Raw genomic sequence first — 17,882 nt, forward strand, 5'->3', positions numbered from 1 at the left:
TGAACCTAGATATCCTACAAAATTTTTATTGTCCAATCTTCAGCTACCCCGACACCAGGCTTACGGATGGTTACTGCAGCTGCACCATGTCCCCCTAGCCGGAGTGGACCAAGTTCAATTTCTGCATTCTCATTTCCTGGTTCAACAAGAGCACTTTTTGGCCCAGGAGTATGTCCGAGAAGAATAATCCGCTCAATAATGCAGTCAGAAGAAAATCCAGACCTGCCAAGGGAAGAGGATGCCATATTTGAAGATGTAAGCTGCCCATTCGAGAACACAAAGCGGCGATGAATGTAAGCCCCATGCTTGGAGTCAAAGCTTTTTCCATCATCAAGATAGAGTTCCCCTTCAGCTGCTTGGGAACTGTTCAGAGTTATCACCTAAAACAGACACAGCGATGTTAGAGCTAGAGACTCATCATGCTGAAATTTACTAGATTATCGTTGTCATCAATGTCAATACTACCCAATAGAGGAAAAAAGTTAGAGAAAACAGCAACAATCATGATCCAAGCTCAGTCATTTTATAAAGTTTTGAGAATAGATAGCCACTTCACAGTTCGATGACATGTTCTCTAATGAAAAGGAACTTTGCTGCAAGTCATAAAGTGGTGCCATATTTGGCTGGATTCAACCAGTCGCACGCTAACTAATGAGTACCATGCTGATTAAAACAAACCAAGCAGCAATAACTTATTCAAAATATCCGAAGGCCATTTTTCAAAAGCACTGGCAAATTCTGAGCAAACAAAAAATTTAATTCTTTTTTTAATATTCCAACATCACCAATTCTTTCTAAAGTGCTGTAATCTATTCACAGATTTATCCACTTTAGCCCAGCATTTTCTTGGCTATAAGAACCCTTTTTTAAATGATGAGTACTACACATTAAGACAAAAAGTTGACAACATTGAATATTAGAATGCAACATGTCACTAAAAATTACTATATCAGCATCTATGAGGCTACAACCTAACTATGATAACTATCATATTAATGAAAAGCATGGATGCATTTATGCTCACATGCTAATATTTTATGATGTGAAGCATCTCAATCTGTTGGTCTCATAATTTGTAGGAAGTGCCTAGGTAACAATTTATGATTCACAAGGCTAGTTTACAAATAAACCACACCAAGAATCTATAATAGTTTCATAATACCATATGTGGATTTATTCCTTCATAGGATAATATTAAACATCAAAATTTTGCAGTAGGCATCAGCTAGAACAGAAAATTTGTGAGAAATCTTCTTGATCAGCTTGTTAGTATCAAATAGTGTTCATATTTACCCCCAGTCATTTTCATATTTGAAATGGCACATTTAGTTGTGATTGACTTCGAAGAATTTTGTTTTCCGAAGTGCAATTTAGGACCCAAAAGGCCAACACCGGTTAAAGAACTCAAGGACACTCTATCAACAAAACGATGAAGTGCTTCCGAGCTTTAGTCAACTTGTGCTGTGCTTTAGTGCCTACGCACATACCATGATAACATTTGGGCCACCAGAACAGCCTACCCGTGCTAGAAAACACAAATTGGAAAAAATAACACGATTGCAAGGAAAGAATACCTGGCACTATTTTACACCAACTGTAAGATATATTCATGAGAAGACTGGAAGTGCTAGGTCGTATCAATTACATACCAGTGTATAAGGATCATGCACCATTTGAGTGGAGCTTCTACGGAACCGGTCTTTTCTTGGTAAAATAGTGCCAGCTCTTTGGAAAGCAGGAATGCTTTCTTCTGAAACTTCAAGCTTATGGATCTTTCCCCCCTTATATGCAGTTCCAGTTCTAATGTCATACCACAATTCCATCCCAGGCAAATATACAGATGCATGTTTAGCCCTCTGTATTAAGAGAAAAATTATGATACTTCGGTTATTTACAGGGCAAGAAGATAAGAAAAGCAACAGAGAAAATAAGAAACAGAAAAGATAGAAGGTTAAAGATCCAGTTAACAGTAGTACCTCACTAAAGATCCCTTGCACCAATAGACTGTTTCCAACCATGAAAGCTTCATCGTTACTGAATGTTGCTTCATCAGATGGGAACTCCATCCATAATGGACGTACAACAGGAACACCAGTAACATTTGCTTCTCTGAATAATGAGTAAAAGTATGGAAGCAATGTATAACGAACACGTATGGCATCTCTCATAAGTTCTGTATTTCGTTCACTGAAATAAGATAAAACTCATTACTTTGCAGATCATAGAAGTAAATGCATAATGAAAGTAGAGATATATTGTATGATAATAATATCAAGTTCATTATATCTTAAGCCTTTCCATTGACAACAACACTCACAAATACACCTGCAGTTCATACAACCACAAGTTCACAGGTGGGATACAAGTATCCTGATTAACAACGGTAAACATTCAGTGGCATTTGGCAACATATTGGGAAAATGAGCCATCACAAGAACTAGAATGAAAGCTGGAATTTCGAACTTCAATAGTACTAGACACGATAGAATTCTGTCAAAGTGGTTCTACTAACAGTTAAAGGGTTTTTTTCTTTCATGAATCAATCACTGCAATTCTTCCAAGAACATCTTTAAACATAACTTAATGCAGTTTCCATAATACAAAGGAGGTCACAGGGGCCATCACCCCCAAAATACACGTCATGCTGCTGACCAGAATTTAATTTGGATGCACTCTCTTCAGATTCAAATGACAAGCATACAAACAGTGAAAAACGAGTAGAGCTTACTTTTCAATGCACTAATAATACATTGCAACAATTTCAGAAACTCGTTAAGTTGTAAGGGATGAGAAACAGATGAAAAGGTGAACAGCACAGTGTTCCTAAGATAGGGTAAATTTAGCTTTGGTGAAGAAACGAGCTTAATATGTGTTTGTGATTTTACATGTTAGGAATATTCTATATAAATGCACGTGCTAAAAGTAAATGCTAATCCATCAAGATGCCGAGAGTAGAATTACATGGATGTTAAAAGCATCATACCCAAACAACCAAGGCTCTCGTCTTTTTGTGTCATGATGGGCATGACCTCTAAAGAAAGGATAGTAAGCACCAAGTTGATACCAGCGCACTAATAGCTCAGGCTCAGGATTGCCAAAAAATCCACCAACATCAGCACCTGTGAAAATTTATCTAGCATCATTATTTCGGGGGGAAAAAGGTGCACTAGGTTAACTTTTTTTCTTTAAAAAAAATGGCAGGCATACCAGAGAATGACATTCCAGTAAGACCAAGCGCCAAAATCATTGGGACTGAAACCCTGAGCTGATCCCAATCTGCTGTATTATCACCAGTCCACACTGCTCCATACCTTTGACTTCCAGCAAAGAATGCTCTGGACAAAACAAAAGGTCTGTCCTTACCATCCCCACGCTTTACAAGCCCGTCAGCTGTTGCCATGTGGAAGTAATAGCCATAGGCATTATGTAACTCCCGATGTTCCACTCCCCCAGCATGCAACGCATCTCTGGGCATTGTCACCTAGAAACAGTAAAAGTTTTGTCAATGTGCTGTTTCACCTGCCAGTCTGCATTATGAGGAGTTAACACACACACACACACACACACTCCAGAATTTCTACAATTTTGAAGTATAGCTGCCAAAATTAAAGGATACTCAGCAATAACTTCACCATCTTCATAGATATGCATTTTTTGGGTTATTAATAACAACTTAACATGATTATCAGCAGACATTTGCATTCCAACATTGGATGAACAGAGGAACTCTCAAATGAAAAACAAAACATTTCGCTCGACTTAATTTGGAAAATCCAAAACTATTATGATCAATAGTCTTTACTTATCTAAACAACAACAATTGAACAAGAAATAAAAAGTTGCATATTACTATCCATTACAAGCTGTACAAAATTAAGGGTTGAATTTGTCACAAATATGTCCAATACAACTGTAGACCATCAACTACCAAAGTCCTATATAAATACTAACCTCTAAAGGTCATTATAGTAATTTTATCATTAATGAAATATAAAATAACCTTGTAATTAAGTTACTCAACTCATTTCTTCCTTTCTTTTTTTTCTCCCTCCATTACTTTTGCCCCACTCTCTCCATTTTTTTCCCTTAATCAAACTAGTTCTCCTCATCTTCCTCTGCAATTATCTGTCTCTCTCGCATGGGTGGGCAGCAACAAGCTAGAGTGTATAATTGAATGATAGCTAAGCAGAATAAGCATTAGCTATTTAACATCAATAACAGAAAAGAGGATAAGAAAATAACAAAGAGATAAAAAAAAAATGAATAGAAAAGAAACACTGCATTAACAAAAGTGGCATACCTCTGGTCCATTAAAGACAGAAGGCTCATTCATGTCATTCCAAATGTACAATGAAGGAGTTGAACCAACATAATTTTCATAAGAAAACTTCCCACCCCACCATGATCTAATCTCTGGATTCAACATATCTGGGTACGAGGAGGAACCTGGCCAACACCACCCATCATAATCCTTCCCACTTGCATCCTTAACATAATACCCCCTCTGAGTTGCATCCTTGTGCAACTGAAATGACTCATCACGCTTAATATGTGGATCCACAATTGTCACCATATGCCTACCTTTGGCCGCCAACTTCTTTTGCATCTCGTCTGGATGTGGGAACAGCAACTTATCCCATGTAAAATACCTCTTGCCATCAGTATGCTCAATATCAAGCCATAAAACATCATATGGAATATCATGCTCATCAAACTTGGAATCCACATTCTCTACATCCTCTTCATCCCGGTAATTCCACCTACATTGATGATATGCTGTAGCAAACAGCTGTGGCATGGATGGCAGACCTGTCACACTCGTGTATTGCCTGACAACATCCTTTGGCCCTGGCCCAACAAAAAAGAAGGTATCTACAATCCCAGCCTCACTCATCCAAAAGGTATCAATCCGACTCTGCAAAGTGGGCATCAAAAGCCCATCTTCTGCATCCCAACCATTTGCCAATACATCAATCTGCATCTCTGCAGCATTCAACCAGAAAAACCCAGAACTTTTTCCAGACTTCCCGTGCGATACCATGAATGGAATGGAACCATAAATCCCAAAGGGCGAATCATGAACATACTCAAAAACATCCAAGTTAAACAATCTATAAGGCTCAGATTCATCAACCCCAGGTCCCCTAGTGGGTTTAAGAGCAAAACTAGTTGCATGTTCCGGTATTCCATAGACAAAATCAGACCCGTAAAAGGAAACATCGAAACTAATCGACTGTGGACCGTATGGCCTGGTATCAGTATGCCCTCTAAACCTTTCCTCCCAATCCTCATCCTCTTTTTTCACTCTCAATTGTTCAAAATCAAATAAACCATGTGAATTCAATGAAACTACGCGTCGATTACCTGCTTTCTCTCTAACGTAAATCTCAAATGGAACGTGCCTTAGGACGAAATTAAACAATAAACCGCATTTAACATTAAAAAATTAAATACACACGTACTAAAAAAGTTTTTTAATGTTAAGAGCGGTTTATTATTTAGTTTCGTTCTCAACAACTTTTTAATAATTAGAAGCCCAAATTCATAGACACTAGTCATAACTGCAAGTAAGCGGAACGAGAGATCACGCGATTCTTTAAAAATAACGTTGGTTGTCGTAAGTTACCGTACGAAATAACGCTATCTTTATTTTTTCTCAATTTAGTAAAACTTTTTTAACGCATGTGCATTTTTTTTTAATGTTAAGAGCGGTTTATTGTTTAGTTTCGTCTTCAACAACTTTTTAACAAAAGATCGTTCGAAGCATTGAATTGAGTATCTCGAGAAACTATCGAGTTTTGTCACTGATTGACACGATAAGACATTCATAGAGTCGTAGCATAAGGCTTACGTTTTCCCTTTTGGTGAAACACGTCTGTTTGTCTCCTAAGTTTTAAATTGAGATATTCTCACTTTGACACCCCCAAGTTCTAAAATTTTCATTTTCGTCATTAACCTTAATTTGAACATGTAATATTATCGCATTGCAATCCTCTTTCCAAATTGTCTAATCTCGTGTTAAGATTAACCATTGCTACGTGAAGAAAATTTTTAATAAATATAAATTTGAATTTATTAATTTTGTTAGTGGTAAATTAGACGAATTAGTTATTAAAAGCAATTACTATATATAATTGTATGAAGAATATTTATTTTTATGTTGCATAAATTAGCGTTTAGGAAAGCAGATTGGATGTGTAATTATATTCAATTATTGAGAATGTAATTTTTTTTAATTTTATAAAAAATTTTATAAGATTGACAGGTGTAAATTATATTAACATAATACTTAAAAGTGTTCATGCGTTGGATTAGGTTCATTAACATTATACATAAATATATTAAATGTATTTTAATAGTTTTAACTATACGATAATAATTATTAATTAAATATTATAATATCTCCTCTCAGGCTGAATTGGACTCAAGCTTAAGAAAGACTAGCAAGCTTAATGGCCAGGACCCGGATCATGGACAGGGCTAATGAACGTGGAATTAAAAAATTCCATTAGGAATGTATATATTGTGTTAAAGGGGAAGACTGTCGCGGTCTTATTGGATTTATTAGTCTTAGAACAAGATTAAAGCAAAGAATAGCCTAAAGATTAAAACAAGATTAAAGCAAAGCATAGCCTAAACAAGGATAAAAGATAATTAAAGCAAAGAATAGCCTAAAGATTAAAACAAGATTAAAGCAAAGCATAACCTAAACAAGAATAAAAGATAATTTAAGCAAAGAATATATGCTTTGTTTTAGACTTTCTTTTTCCATGCTCAAGGGACTTTCTTCTCTGTTGCCAGCTTTGGTCACTTGCAATATAGATGTGGAGAGGTATATAATATATGGTGTAGGGAGAACAAAGTGTATGGAAATTGTTACTATATATAGTAGTAATTCGTTTTTCGTTTAATAAAGTAAAATAATATTACTTCTTTATTAAAGCTGGAATATGTACTTGAAGTGTATGAGTTGGTCTCCTTTGAAAGTATTACATGCAAGCAAGCAAGCTCAGTTGTTATACAGTATGCTGGTTAATTAATTAGTACGTGCTAGCTTTTTTTTTTACTTCAGGTCTACCCATTTCCACATCTCAAAACACCTAAACAGCATATTTCTGAGAAAATATTGATTCAATTCAAGCCCTACCTTGCCAAAGATAATGGATTCTTTTGCCTCCAGTATTGTGAGAAATATCTTGGAGAGAGTAGGGACATCTGCTTACCAGCAAATTATCTCTGCATGGGGCATTGAAGATGAAATGAGGAAGTTGAGAAACACTTTGGAAGAAATCCAAGCTGTGCTCAATGATGCTGAGGAGAGGCAGGTGAAAGACAAGGAGAAGGAACTGAGGATTTGGTTGGGAAGATTCAAGGATGTCCTGCACAACGTGAAAGATGTGTTGGATGATTTTGAGATTCAAGATTTGCAGACAAAGATGATGGTGGATCGTGGGACTACTCTAAATAAGGTTCGCAACTTCTTTTCATCCTCCACCTCCCTTGCTTTTCGCTTCAAGATGAGTCAAAAAATAAATAAAATATGGGAGAGGTTGGATGAAATTAAAACCAGCAAAGACAGACTGCACCTCTCCACGGCATCCAAAAAGGAGACTGGCTTCCAAAGGGCCAGGGAGACCCACTCCTATGTGGATGCTTCTGCTGTCATTGGGAGAGATGATGATAAAGAAAACATCATTCAAAGTTTGCTGCTGCCGAATGATCATGATCATAGTTGTAATGTCTCTGTTATCTCAATAGGTGGATTAGGAGGCTTGGGCAAGACAACTCTGGCTAAATTGGTGTGCAATGATGAAAGGGTACGTAAGCATTTTGACTTGAATATGTGGGTTTGTGTCTCGGAGGAGTTTGATGTCATAACAATGACAAAAGAAATTCTTAAATCAACAAAGGCCGGTCTGCTAGGTTATGATGAGTCCAATTTCCAGAAGTTGCAAGAGGAGCTACGGCATGCTTTGAAAGATAAAAAGTTTTTACTCGTGTTAGACGATGTATGGAACGATGACCCCAAAAAATGGGAAGAGCTGAATCAATTGTTGATGGGCCGTAGGGGAAGTAAAATCTTGGTGACTACTCGTAGTCAAAAGGTTGTCAAAGCCATGAAATCTCAAGTGAAATATGAGTTAGGCTGCCTTTCCCATGATGATTGTGTCTCTCTGTTCTGGAGATGGGCTTACATTGAAGGACAAAAAGAAAGGCACCAAACCCTGGTAGAAATTGGAAATGAAATTGTGAAAAAATGTGAAGGAAACCCTTTGGCAGCCAAAACTTTGGGGAGCTTGCTTTCCTTGACAACTGATGAAAAAGATTGGCTAAATATCAGGGACAATGAGATATGGGAGCTAGAACAGGAAGAAGATGACATCATGCCTGTACTAGAACTGAGTTACAATCGAATGCCACCATACTTGAGATCATGTTTTGCTTATTGTGCAGTTTTTCCAAAAGGTTTCAAATTCAACTCTGTTGATTTGATCCAACTATGGTTGGCGAATGGGCTGATTACACCTTACAAAAACTCTGAGGTGGAGTATGTTGGCATGCAATACCTCAAAGAGTTATTTGGCAGGTGTTTCTTCGAAGATGTTGAGGAATATGTGTTTGTTTACACGTTCAAAATGCATGACTTAATACACGATCTTGCACTATCTGTGGCACAGAAGGAATTCTTGACTGTGGACTCCCGCACCAACATTATCCCCGAAAGTGTTCGACATCTGTCACTCTTTAACAGTAATTTATTTCAGCAGAAACTCAAGAAACCATCTCAAAAGAGGTTAAGGAAAACATTGAGAACTATTCTCTGTCCACTTGCAGTGATAGGATCTATTTGTGAATCTGATGTTGGTAGCTTCTTCATGGGCTGCAAGTACTTATGGGTGTTGGATTTAAGTTCCTCGTCTTTCGAGGAGCTCCCAAGCTCCATCGGCCAGTTAAAGCATTTGAGATATTTAAGCCTGTCCGGAAATCGCAGAATCAGGAGACTTCCCACTTCGGTTTGCAAGTTGCAGAAGTTGCAAGCATTGGGACTCGTTGGATGTAGAATGCTTGAAAGGTTACCCAAAGGTGTGAGAAACCTGATTGGCCTTAGATTTCTGGAATTCACAACAAATGAAAAGTTGTTGCCAAATGAAGAAATTGGATGCTTGGCTTCTCTTCAAGTTCTCTCCATATCAGGATGCCAAAATCTAAGATTTTTGTTCGAGGACATGAAGCAATTAACTGCCCTCCGGACTTTGAGCATCACGGACTGCAACCGGCTTCTGCGTCTTCCATGTTCTGTGAATGATCTGACCGCATTGGAGAACTTGATAATCTCCAACTGTGAAAAGCTAGACATAGAGGGAAAAGAGGATGCCAACCTCAACCAAGATGAAAAGGTGTGTAGCCTTCGATCAATCACGGTTACAAAAATGACAACTTTCATGGCTTTGCCTCAATGGCTTCAACGATCGGCCAATACGTTATCGTGCATAATTATTGAAGATTGTCCCTTCTTCAAGACATTGCCAGAGTGGTTGAACAATTTCAAGTCACTTCAAAAGCTTCAAATTAAAAGATGTGCCCAATTTCCGTATGTGTCAGAGCTCAACAAACTTGAAATGGCCCTAGTCCCAAAAGTTTATGTTGACGACTTCAAGTTGGAGCCTAGTGAGGGTTGATTAGGTCTGGTATCTCCGACCCTTGCATCGCTTTTCGAGCTCCATATACCAAATTTGTTTCCTTTGGCATGAATCTTTGTACTAGTGAAAAGAATTAAAGTTTATTTGATGCATTGGTTGTTGCTTGTCATCAACTTATTTGAGTCTATATTTCATCTTCTACCTTCAGGGGACTTTAACATAATCAATCAAATAAGGCATATGGTTAATTTTTGAAATTAACCCAAGTACTGAAAAAATGTTTTCAACTCTTATCAGCCATTCATACATAAACCTGATCAAGAGAAAAAAGGACTTATTGCTAAGTCAAAAGTGGCCAAATGAATTAAAACAATATATTTCAATTTATCATAATTGAACTTTCTTTTGAATTCTAGGAGTTGTGTATCGCTTTTGACTATAATCGATAGGAGTCAAAATTTGTCAAAGCAACGATACACTCAAGCTTGAAGGAGCCGAATGAAAAACGTATATAAATGTTAAATGACAATATAATTTAACAAGTACATTATAGGTTACCATAAATCTGTTGTCAAGTTACAAATCAGTTCTTAATCAATTATAACCTTTAACTATACACATGAATCGAGAAATACAATATTCATGATCCAAACAATGATTGGTTTGTTAAAACTTATTGCTTAATAATTTGGAAAGAATAAGAAGCAATCACTTGAGTTATAATTAAAATGCCCCAAGCTGGAATACACAAGTGATTAAAGTCACTCATACAGTTTAAGTTTGATTGTTAGTTTGGTGTGGAAAATTCAGGGTTCAAAACCCTTACAAATGTCGATCCAATCCTGGGTGGAGGAGCAGGATCAGTTACATTGTGGAACCTGCTACCTTCTTCATATCGCTCAACGATCTGTCGATATATATCCACCGATCTGCGACTCAAAGAGTAACGTGCCATGGGATCATACAAGTGCTTTCTGCTCTTAACGTCGTTGATAAATCTTCTGATTAGTTCCTCGAAGGCGTCCACTTCTGCTAACCAGCTCTCAACTTCAGGGGAAATACTCCTTTTTTCTCTTTTGGCTTTATCAACTTGTTCTCGCAGTGTATTCCTGAGGCGACACAGCCAAGTGATTTCAAATTCAAGTTCTTCAACGTAGCGCCTGTAATAAATCACGTCGCCACAACTTCTCGTGATCGGCTGTACGCAGAATTTTAGTACTCCACTTGCTAACAGTTTCAACATTCTTCTTTTTACGCTTCCTCTGTGGTAATTCCAAGGTTCGATAGCCATGGGTAGAGGAAACCAGAAAGCTCTGACGCAAGTTTTAGTACAAGAAATTCAAAGGGTACAAAATACACAAATCACCAACATCAACATGTAAAGGCTGACACTAATTATAGCCTGCATACATGCAGAAACTAGAATTACCATGCCTCGTATGCATGGTTTATGGTTATATGGCAGTAATCAAGGGGATACACAGTTGAAAGGGTTGATGAGAAAATATAAAGGAAGGTACACTCCGACGGATGCTTTAGGAATTGCAAAGGAAAACATACAAAGTGCTTATTCCCACCCCTTGCTTCAAGCCAATGTAATCACTTTTATTCTTATAATTATTCTTACTTTTAAAATACTTCCCATTACTTCTAAATACAGCATTCCAAAATTAATCATAAAGCACCTCCTGTATATCATAAAAAAACAACAAAGATATAATGGGAATAACCCTAATATACTCATACTATAGATGCCAATCCAAAAAGAGTTGGAAAATAATATCATAACAAAATCTTGTTTATGATATGGTAGACTAGAGAATAATAGTACCAGTTAATAATATTTATTTGGATTTTCTCTTGTATACATATTGTTTATATTTTTTGTACAAAAAATTCTCTATAAAAATAAGAATTAAAGAAAGATTAAAAATCAGATAAATAATCGAACTCATATATAGATATGGATCAAAAGACCTTGATAAATAAATGGTTTTAATATACATAATTTTTTTAGAAGGGTTTTAGTACTTTTATTTTTCTTATATAGCTTAATTTTCAACTAAATTTATCAATATACGTTAGACTTTATTTATTTTACATCAATCCAAAATAATTATTAACTTTTACTCCTTCAAATTTCTTTATATTCATTTGATTTTCATGAAGTTAAAAAAATTAATTTTAATGTATTAATTTATATTAAATTTTTCTTTATGAAATAATTGAAATTGTATGCCTTTTAAATAGTAGATAACAAAAAATAAACAGTAAAAATATCAATAAAATATAGAACCTGCATGAAAAAAAAAATATTAGAAGGGACTACAATCTTTCATATGGTTTCATGGAATTTTATAATATATCTTTAAATCAAAAGTCGTTAAATTTTACTTATATAAATTATAAATGCCAAATTTCGAATTAATTGAAGGTGTCTCACTATTATTATGTAAAATTTTATATGTAAAATGCTTGCCACTTGAGTTATAGTTTCATTGATAGATATCTTACAAATATATATCAAATTGGCTTCATGTCATATTATCTTAAACTTGATATGGGTAATTATTTTGCATATATTATATAGCGTGTCATGCATGAGCAGCTTTCAACGTCGCTGATAAATCTTTGGGTTAGTTCCTCGATGGCGTCCTCTTCCACTAGCCAACTTCAGAGGTAATACTCTGCTTTGCCTACTGACCTTCCTAACCATTTCAACAATCTTCTTCTCCTTCTTCTTCTGGGGTGGAATGGGATAAAGTCATTAATGCATGGAACATCCATGGTTAGAGAGGAAAACAGAATGATCTGATACAAGGTTTAATGCAAGGAGTTCAACTATAACATAACAGGCATGATCAGGGTACAAAATCACATACATATTATAATTAATGGGAAATCAGTTTGCAAATGTTCTGCATGCTCAGCTTCTTGCTTCTTTACTTCTCTCCCTGAGAATAATGAACACAACCATATATAATGCAGTCGAACATGTCGAAGCCAACATGAGAATCCAAAGGAGCAAAGAACAGAAAAACTCACCAACGTCAACATGTAAATGAAACTAGAAGTAGCATATGCCTCATGCATGGTTATGGTAGTAATCAAGGGGATCCGTTTGAAAGCCTTGATGAGGAAGAGGAAATGACAAGGAAGATAATCTAACCAATGCTTTATGAATTACCTAGGGAAACATACGAAGTGCATGATGAAAGCATGCATTTTGATTTATCCTTGAAAATTCCTTTTTTTTTCCTTTTTAATTAACATATGCAATAATTACATATATTCCTTGAGCTTCAACAATATTTAACAACAATAACAACACATATGAACAGAATTTTTTTCATTCAAATAATTATTTAATTGAAGAAATAATTAAGATTAATTTGATTGTTATGCTTAACTTTATAATATAAGTAAAATGATGACAGTCAAGTTTATAGACCAAGATTGTCGATCACCATGCAATCAACATTTTTAATAATTATATTTTCTTGAAGAACGTTAAAATTTAACAAATTTTAGATTTAGAATGTATTATTGTACATAAAAATCAATAAATTAATCATTATAATTTAATATATAAACTATAAGATCTGTAAATAACTTAATCATCAATTAAAGCTAAATATAAGAAAAACAAAAAAAAACATAAATTGCTATATATATATATATATATATATATGTCATTTCCATCAACCAATTATTATACTATGCCAATGAGGTCCATTTAGAACAAAAAACTCTCAAACTTTTAGATCCTCACTTCAAAGTCACATTATGCGTAAGTTTGATCCAACTTTATATTAAATTTTAGAATATATATCTGTTTATTGATTGGTTTATTAAAAATTTAGTATACTTCACTTTAATTTTTTTTATGTCGGATGCAATATCATATAAAATAAGGATTATTTAATTTTAATTGTAATTGTCACTTATATATGTAACTTAATGAAAAACAGAGAGAGAGAGAGAGAAAAGAAACCCATAATTGTGTGGTTAGTTACATAATTAGACAATTGCATATATCAAAATTTAGTCATCTATTAAAACACACATAAATTAATTGTTGAAATATTATATAGTTTCGGTCCTAATTTTCTAACCACTAATTAGGCAAATTTAATTTTTGTAAGCACATACTAAAAAACAAGATACAAAGCAACACACAAGAAAAGAATGAAATTCTTTTGAATTTTACTATTAAATATTCAATCAGAATTAATTATGAATGATATAATATATATTAGTCTACTTGTACCGTACGTTACGGTCTCACTAATATTGGTGGGAAACACCGACCCTTTTGTGTATATAAACTCATCAGTCCTAAAAACCCCCAAGTTCATATATCAATTGTTATCGAAATCCACCCAATATTTCTAAATCCCATTCTCTCAGCAACAAATCCAAGTGCTTTCCTTTTACCGGTTCTCGTCATTGGTTCTTCACGGTCCCTCAAATCCGACTATCTCTCGCTATCAGGTTAGCTTTCTCCTCGAAGAAGAAGAAGATGATGATGATGATGATTGATTTCGGCTCTCTTTCTCATACTTACTCTCACTCACCTGCCATTAGATTTCTAGGGTTTCTTCTCACCCATTTTACGGATATTCAGAAGGTTTCTCTATTTCTGGAACTGCTACGTCGCGGTTATCTTCACTTATCCAATTCTTAGGTTTAGGGTTTAATTAGGGTTATTTAAGGGTTGTTCATGAGAGTGGGTTTTGGATGATTGGATTTTTCCTGGATTTTGGAGGACCAGAATATTGAAAGTCGAGGGCTTTGGTAGTGGAGAAGATGGAAAGTCTATGACGTGGTATTAAATATGTTCGTATTTCTTCCAGTTTGGATATACCTTGAAAAAAAACGGGTTAGGCTTTAAGGTTTTTCCTTTTAATTGTTTAAGTTTTCTGTGAGAACCCAAAAGAATTAAAAATGTTGGAAGAATATCTACTCTGCTTTCGTTTATTGATTTTTGAAGATCGGCTGCAATATTTGGTTTGCTCGTCGCCGATTTCAAAAAATATCCAGCTTTCTGTAATTAGGGTTTGTTATCTTTGGTTTGTTTAGAATTTAATTAGGGTTTTCCGAGCAATTGGATTTTGAGTGGAATTCAAGGCTTTGGTCTTTGGGCTCACATTCTCTGTATTGGAGATCCTTATTTTGTCCTGCAATTGATTGAATGAAATGCACAGGAGACTTTGGTGTTTGGATCTTCTTTGGAAGATATTGTAATTGATTTGTATACATCTTTTGTCTATAGCATGGTGATTAAACAAGCAGCAAAAAGATATGATGATGACAGTGTGCAAGGAATTTACGCTCAACGTAGAGAAAAGCTGCAAACTTGAATGTTTACTATAGAAATGCCAAGCCATACCATGCTATCTCAGAAGATCTATCAAGGAAGAGCTACAATCATAGCCTTAAGAATTCATATATTATTACTCCAAAGGCCCGGAAGCAAGAGGATAAGGTTTGCAAGTACTGGATGTCAGGTCACTGTGCCAGAGGCAATAAATGCTGGTATTTGCATTCTTGGTCTCGCGGGAATGGATTCACGATGTTGGCAAAGCTGGAGGGTCACAAGAAGGTGATTATGGTCAGGAATTTGGGGTATATTCAGAACAAAGAAAGTTATTTAATTTTATCTAATATTTTGTGTTTTTCTAAATTACAGGCTGTTCGTGGAATTGCCCTTCCTCTAGGGTCAGAGAAGCTCTATTCTGGCAGTGGCGATGGAACTTTACGGACATGGGACTGCCACTCTGGACACTGTGCTCATTTGAGTAATCTTGGTGATGAAGTTGGTTCTATGATTACTGAGGGCCCATGGGTGTTCGTTGGCATTAAAGGTGTTATTAAGGTTAGCTTATAGCTGATAATTATCTTTGGTTTTATCTATCTATATCCATTTTATGTACTGTTTGGTCGGTGACAAGTTCAACTAATTAGAGTCATCTTGATGATCGTGTAGGCGTGGAATACTCAGACAGCAGAAGAATTTACTCTAAAAGGGCCTGTTGGACTAGTGCATTCGATGGCTGTCTCTGATAATATGCTTTTTGCTGGGGCACAGGTGATGGCCTGATTCTAACCCATCATTCCTTTGCAGTGTCTTAGATCTTGAATTTCTTTGGTTAAAGCTGAGTTGCTCAATTATTCATTTGGGTGGTTGCAGAATGGTTTTATTTTTTGCATGGAAAAGCAGTTCTGAGGCAGCCAATCCTTTTCAACTGGTTGCATCCATGGTGGGCCACTCTGGTGCTGTGCTATGTTTAGCTGTTGGAGATAAAAAGTTATATTCTGGTTCTGTGGATCACACAATAAGGGTGAGCTGACTTGCTAAAACCTGGTGCTTTTTAACAGCAAACAAATTATCATCCTTTTGGACCTAAATGACTCATTGCACAGCTCCATGGGCTATGCAATTCGAGCAATTTATAAATAATTTTGCTTTTTCTGTTTTATTATATGCTATTACTTTTTCTCTTGATTAGGTTTGGGACACGGACACATTACAGTGCATTAAGACTTTGAATGGACATGAGGATGCTGTGATGTCCCTTCTTCACTGTAATGGGTGTTTGTTCTCATGTTCACTGGACTGCAGTATAAAAGTTTGGTTTGCTACAGAAGGAGAAAATTGGGAAGTGATCTATACTCATAAGGAAGAAAATGTATGTTCTTTTGTTACACGTCTTTCTTGTATTTAGATATGTAATCTAATTGTGTTTAATGCTTGACTTTTATTTGTGTATTTACTGTCATTGTCTGTGTTTATTACTTGAGTTTTGTGTAGGCTTAGCTTGGTTAAAATGATAAGTTCTGTATTGTTGGATTAGCATTTGTCTGAAACTCTGAACTTCTAAGGTGGGCTGTGACCCATGAGGCTGAGAGATGAGAAATTTGCAGCTGATAGGACTCTTGGTTCGCCAGAACTAAGAAAAGCATGAGGACTGAAATACAAACAGGAACAAGAAGCCAAAAAGTAGTAGTATAGATAGTGTTCCTATTTGATTTCCAAATTGTTGAATGGTTATGGTAGCTCCATCATTTTGCAAGATGGAGGTGCCCCATTGGTAGGCCATATTTTTATCGTATTATGATATTTAAAGAAGTGTGTCTGATTTGCTGCTAGTAAATGATTGGGAAAAATGCTTGAATTTTAGGTTGCTTTCTTTAATCAATTCAGTTTATATAGTCTATATAAATGCATGGCATGCATTTCTTTGTTATGTTGGTTTAAACTGGGGTTGGCTTTCTATGTTGTAATAGTGATAATGGATTTGTGGTCGAGCATGAGCTTACAAGAACCGCTTTTGCATGCAGGGCGTGCTTGCACTCTGTGGAATGAATGATGCAGAAACTAAACCAGTTTTGTTCTGCTCCTGCAGTGACAACACTGTTCACCTATACGACTTGCCATCGTGAGTATAACTCTCCATGTTTCAGTTAGGTTTGGTTAAAAGCTTTGAAATCTCCACAAGTTCCTCTTGGATACTGATTAATGAAAATTTATCTTTTGTGTGTGTCCCAGGTTCACACAGAGAGGCAGATTGTATTCAAAACGAGATGTTAAAGTTATTCATAGAGGGCCTTTTCCCCTTTTCTTCACAGGGGACGGAAGTGGGTCGGTAACTGTTTGGAAGTGGTTGTAGAAGTCCGGAGGAGTGGCCCCTGGAATCGTGATAAGCTGTGTATTTATGTAGACATCCTGCTTTGCTAACTCTTTCACTTTGGCTGCATAGAGAAGATGGATGAAGGGGTGAAGAAATTAGTGGGCGGCTATTCCAATTCTTGAGCAGAACTATATTATTGATTGTAGCCAAATAGATCCGTTTCGTTCATTTATTCAATGAAATCGAATTGTTTTGCTTCATTTCATAGCGGTTTTTGTGTTTTATATTTTATATGATAGGTGATATTCTACTTGATTGTCATAAATCTTCTCCGTTTGTAAGCACAATTGCTTAACCTACCATAAATAAATAAACACAAACTTTGTTACAAACTAGACTGCAGAGCATTTTTTTGAATAAATGAAACACAATTAGAAAGTTGCATGTAAGCCTTTGGTTCCATGCTTTGAGAAAGCACAAGATGGCTATAAAATTATGATTTAGTACACAAAATTAAATAATTTGAAAGGTCCAAAATCTTAGAGTGAATTAGCATCAATTAAAATGTATCGTTAGGCGTTGATGAGGTGCAGCTTTAGCCGAGGCA

General features: G+C 35.8%; 3 protein-coding genes across 3 annotated transcripts in view; 2 read left to right on the forward strand and 1 right to left on the reverse strand.

Annotated features, from left to right (window-relative positions):
- Positions 1 to 5,413, reverse strand: part of LOC110429131 (putative glucan 1,3-alpha-glucosidase) — a gene marked incomplete at its 5' end in the record, with an annotated part of 23,690 nt that extends 18,277 nt beyond the window's left edge. The window contains 6 exons of the mRNA XM_021445023.2: positions 6 to 380; positions 1,650 to 1,856; positions 1,977 to 2,187; positions 2,984 to 3,119; positions 3,208 to 3,481; positions 4,301 to 5,413. Of these exons, the coding sequence (XP_021300698.2) occupies positions 15 to 380; positions 1,650 to 1,856; positions 1,977 to 2,187; positions 2,984 to 3,119; positions 3,208 to 3,481; positions 4,301 to 5,413 (2,307 nt within the window). The remainder of the gene's footprint in view (positions 1 to 5; positions 381 to 1,649; positions 1,857 to 1,976; positions 2,188 to 2,983; positions 3,120 to 3,207; positions 3,482 to 4,300) is intronic.
- Positions 5,414 to 7,096: 1,683 nt separating this feature from the next.
- On the forward strand, positions 7,097 to 9,756 carry LOC110409561 (putative disease resistance protein RGA1). The gene has a single exon (XM_021418940.1). It carries the CDS (start codon positions 7,161 to 7,163, stop codon positions 9,678 to 9,680), a length of 2,520 nt encoding a protein of 839 aa, XP_021274615.1. The 5' UTR covers positions 7,097 to 7,160; the 3' UTR covers positions 9,681 to 9,756.
- Positions 9,757 to 11,071: 1,315 nt separating this feature from the next.
- LOC110408812 (zinc finger CCCH domain-containing protein 48-like) lies at positions 11,072 to 17,667 on the forward strand. Its single transcript, XM_021417907.2, is given in 9 exon segments — positions 11,072 to 11,236; positions 14,986 to 15,246; positions 15,334 to 15,519; positions 15,631 to 15,732; positions 15,835 to 15,846; positions 15,848 to 15,985; positions 16,154 to 16,333; positions 16,986 to 17,083; positions 17,194 to 17,667. Coding segments are annotated over 9 exon segments (1,263 nt in total). The 3' UTR covers positions 17,315 to 17,667.
- Positions 17,668 to 17,882: the final 215 nt, after the last annotated feature.

This window comes from Theobroma umbraticum, unplaced genomic scaffold (assembly GCF_002168275.2).
Source record: "Theobroma umbraticum cultivar Fairchild unplaced genomic scaffold, ASM216827v3 scaffold_44.0, whole genome shotgun sequence".
NCBI classification, from domain to species: domain Eukaryota; kingdom Viridiplantae; phylum Streptophyta; class Magnoliopsida; order Malvales; family Malvaceae; genus Theobroma; species Theobroma umbraticum.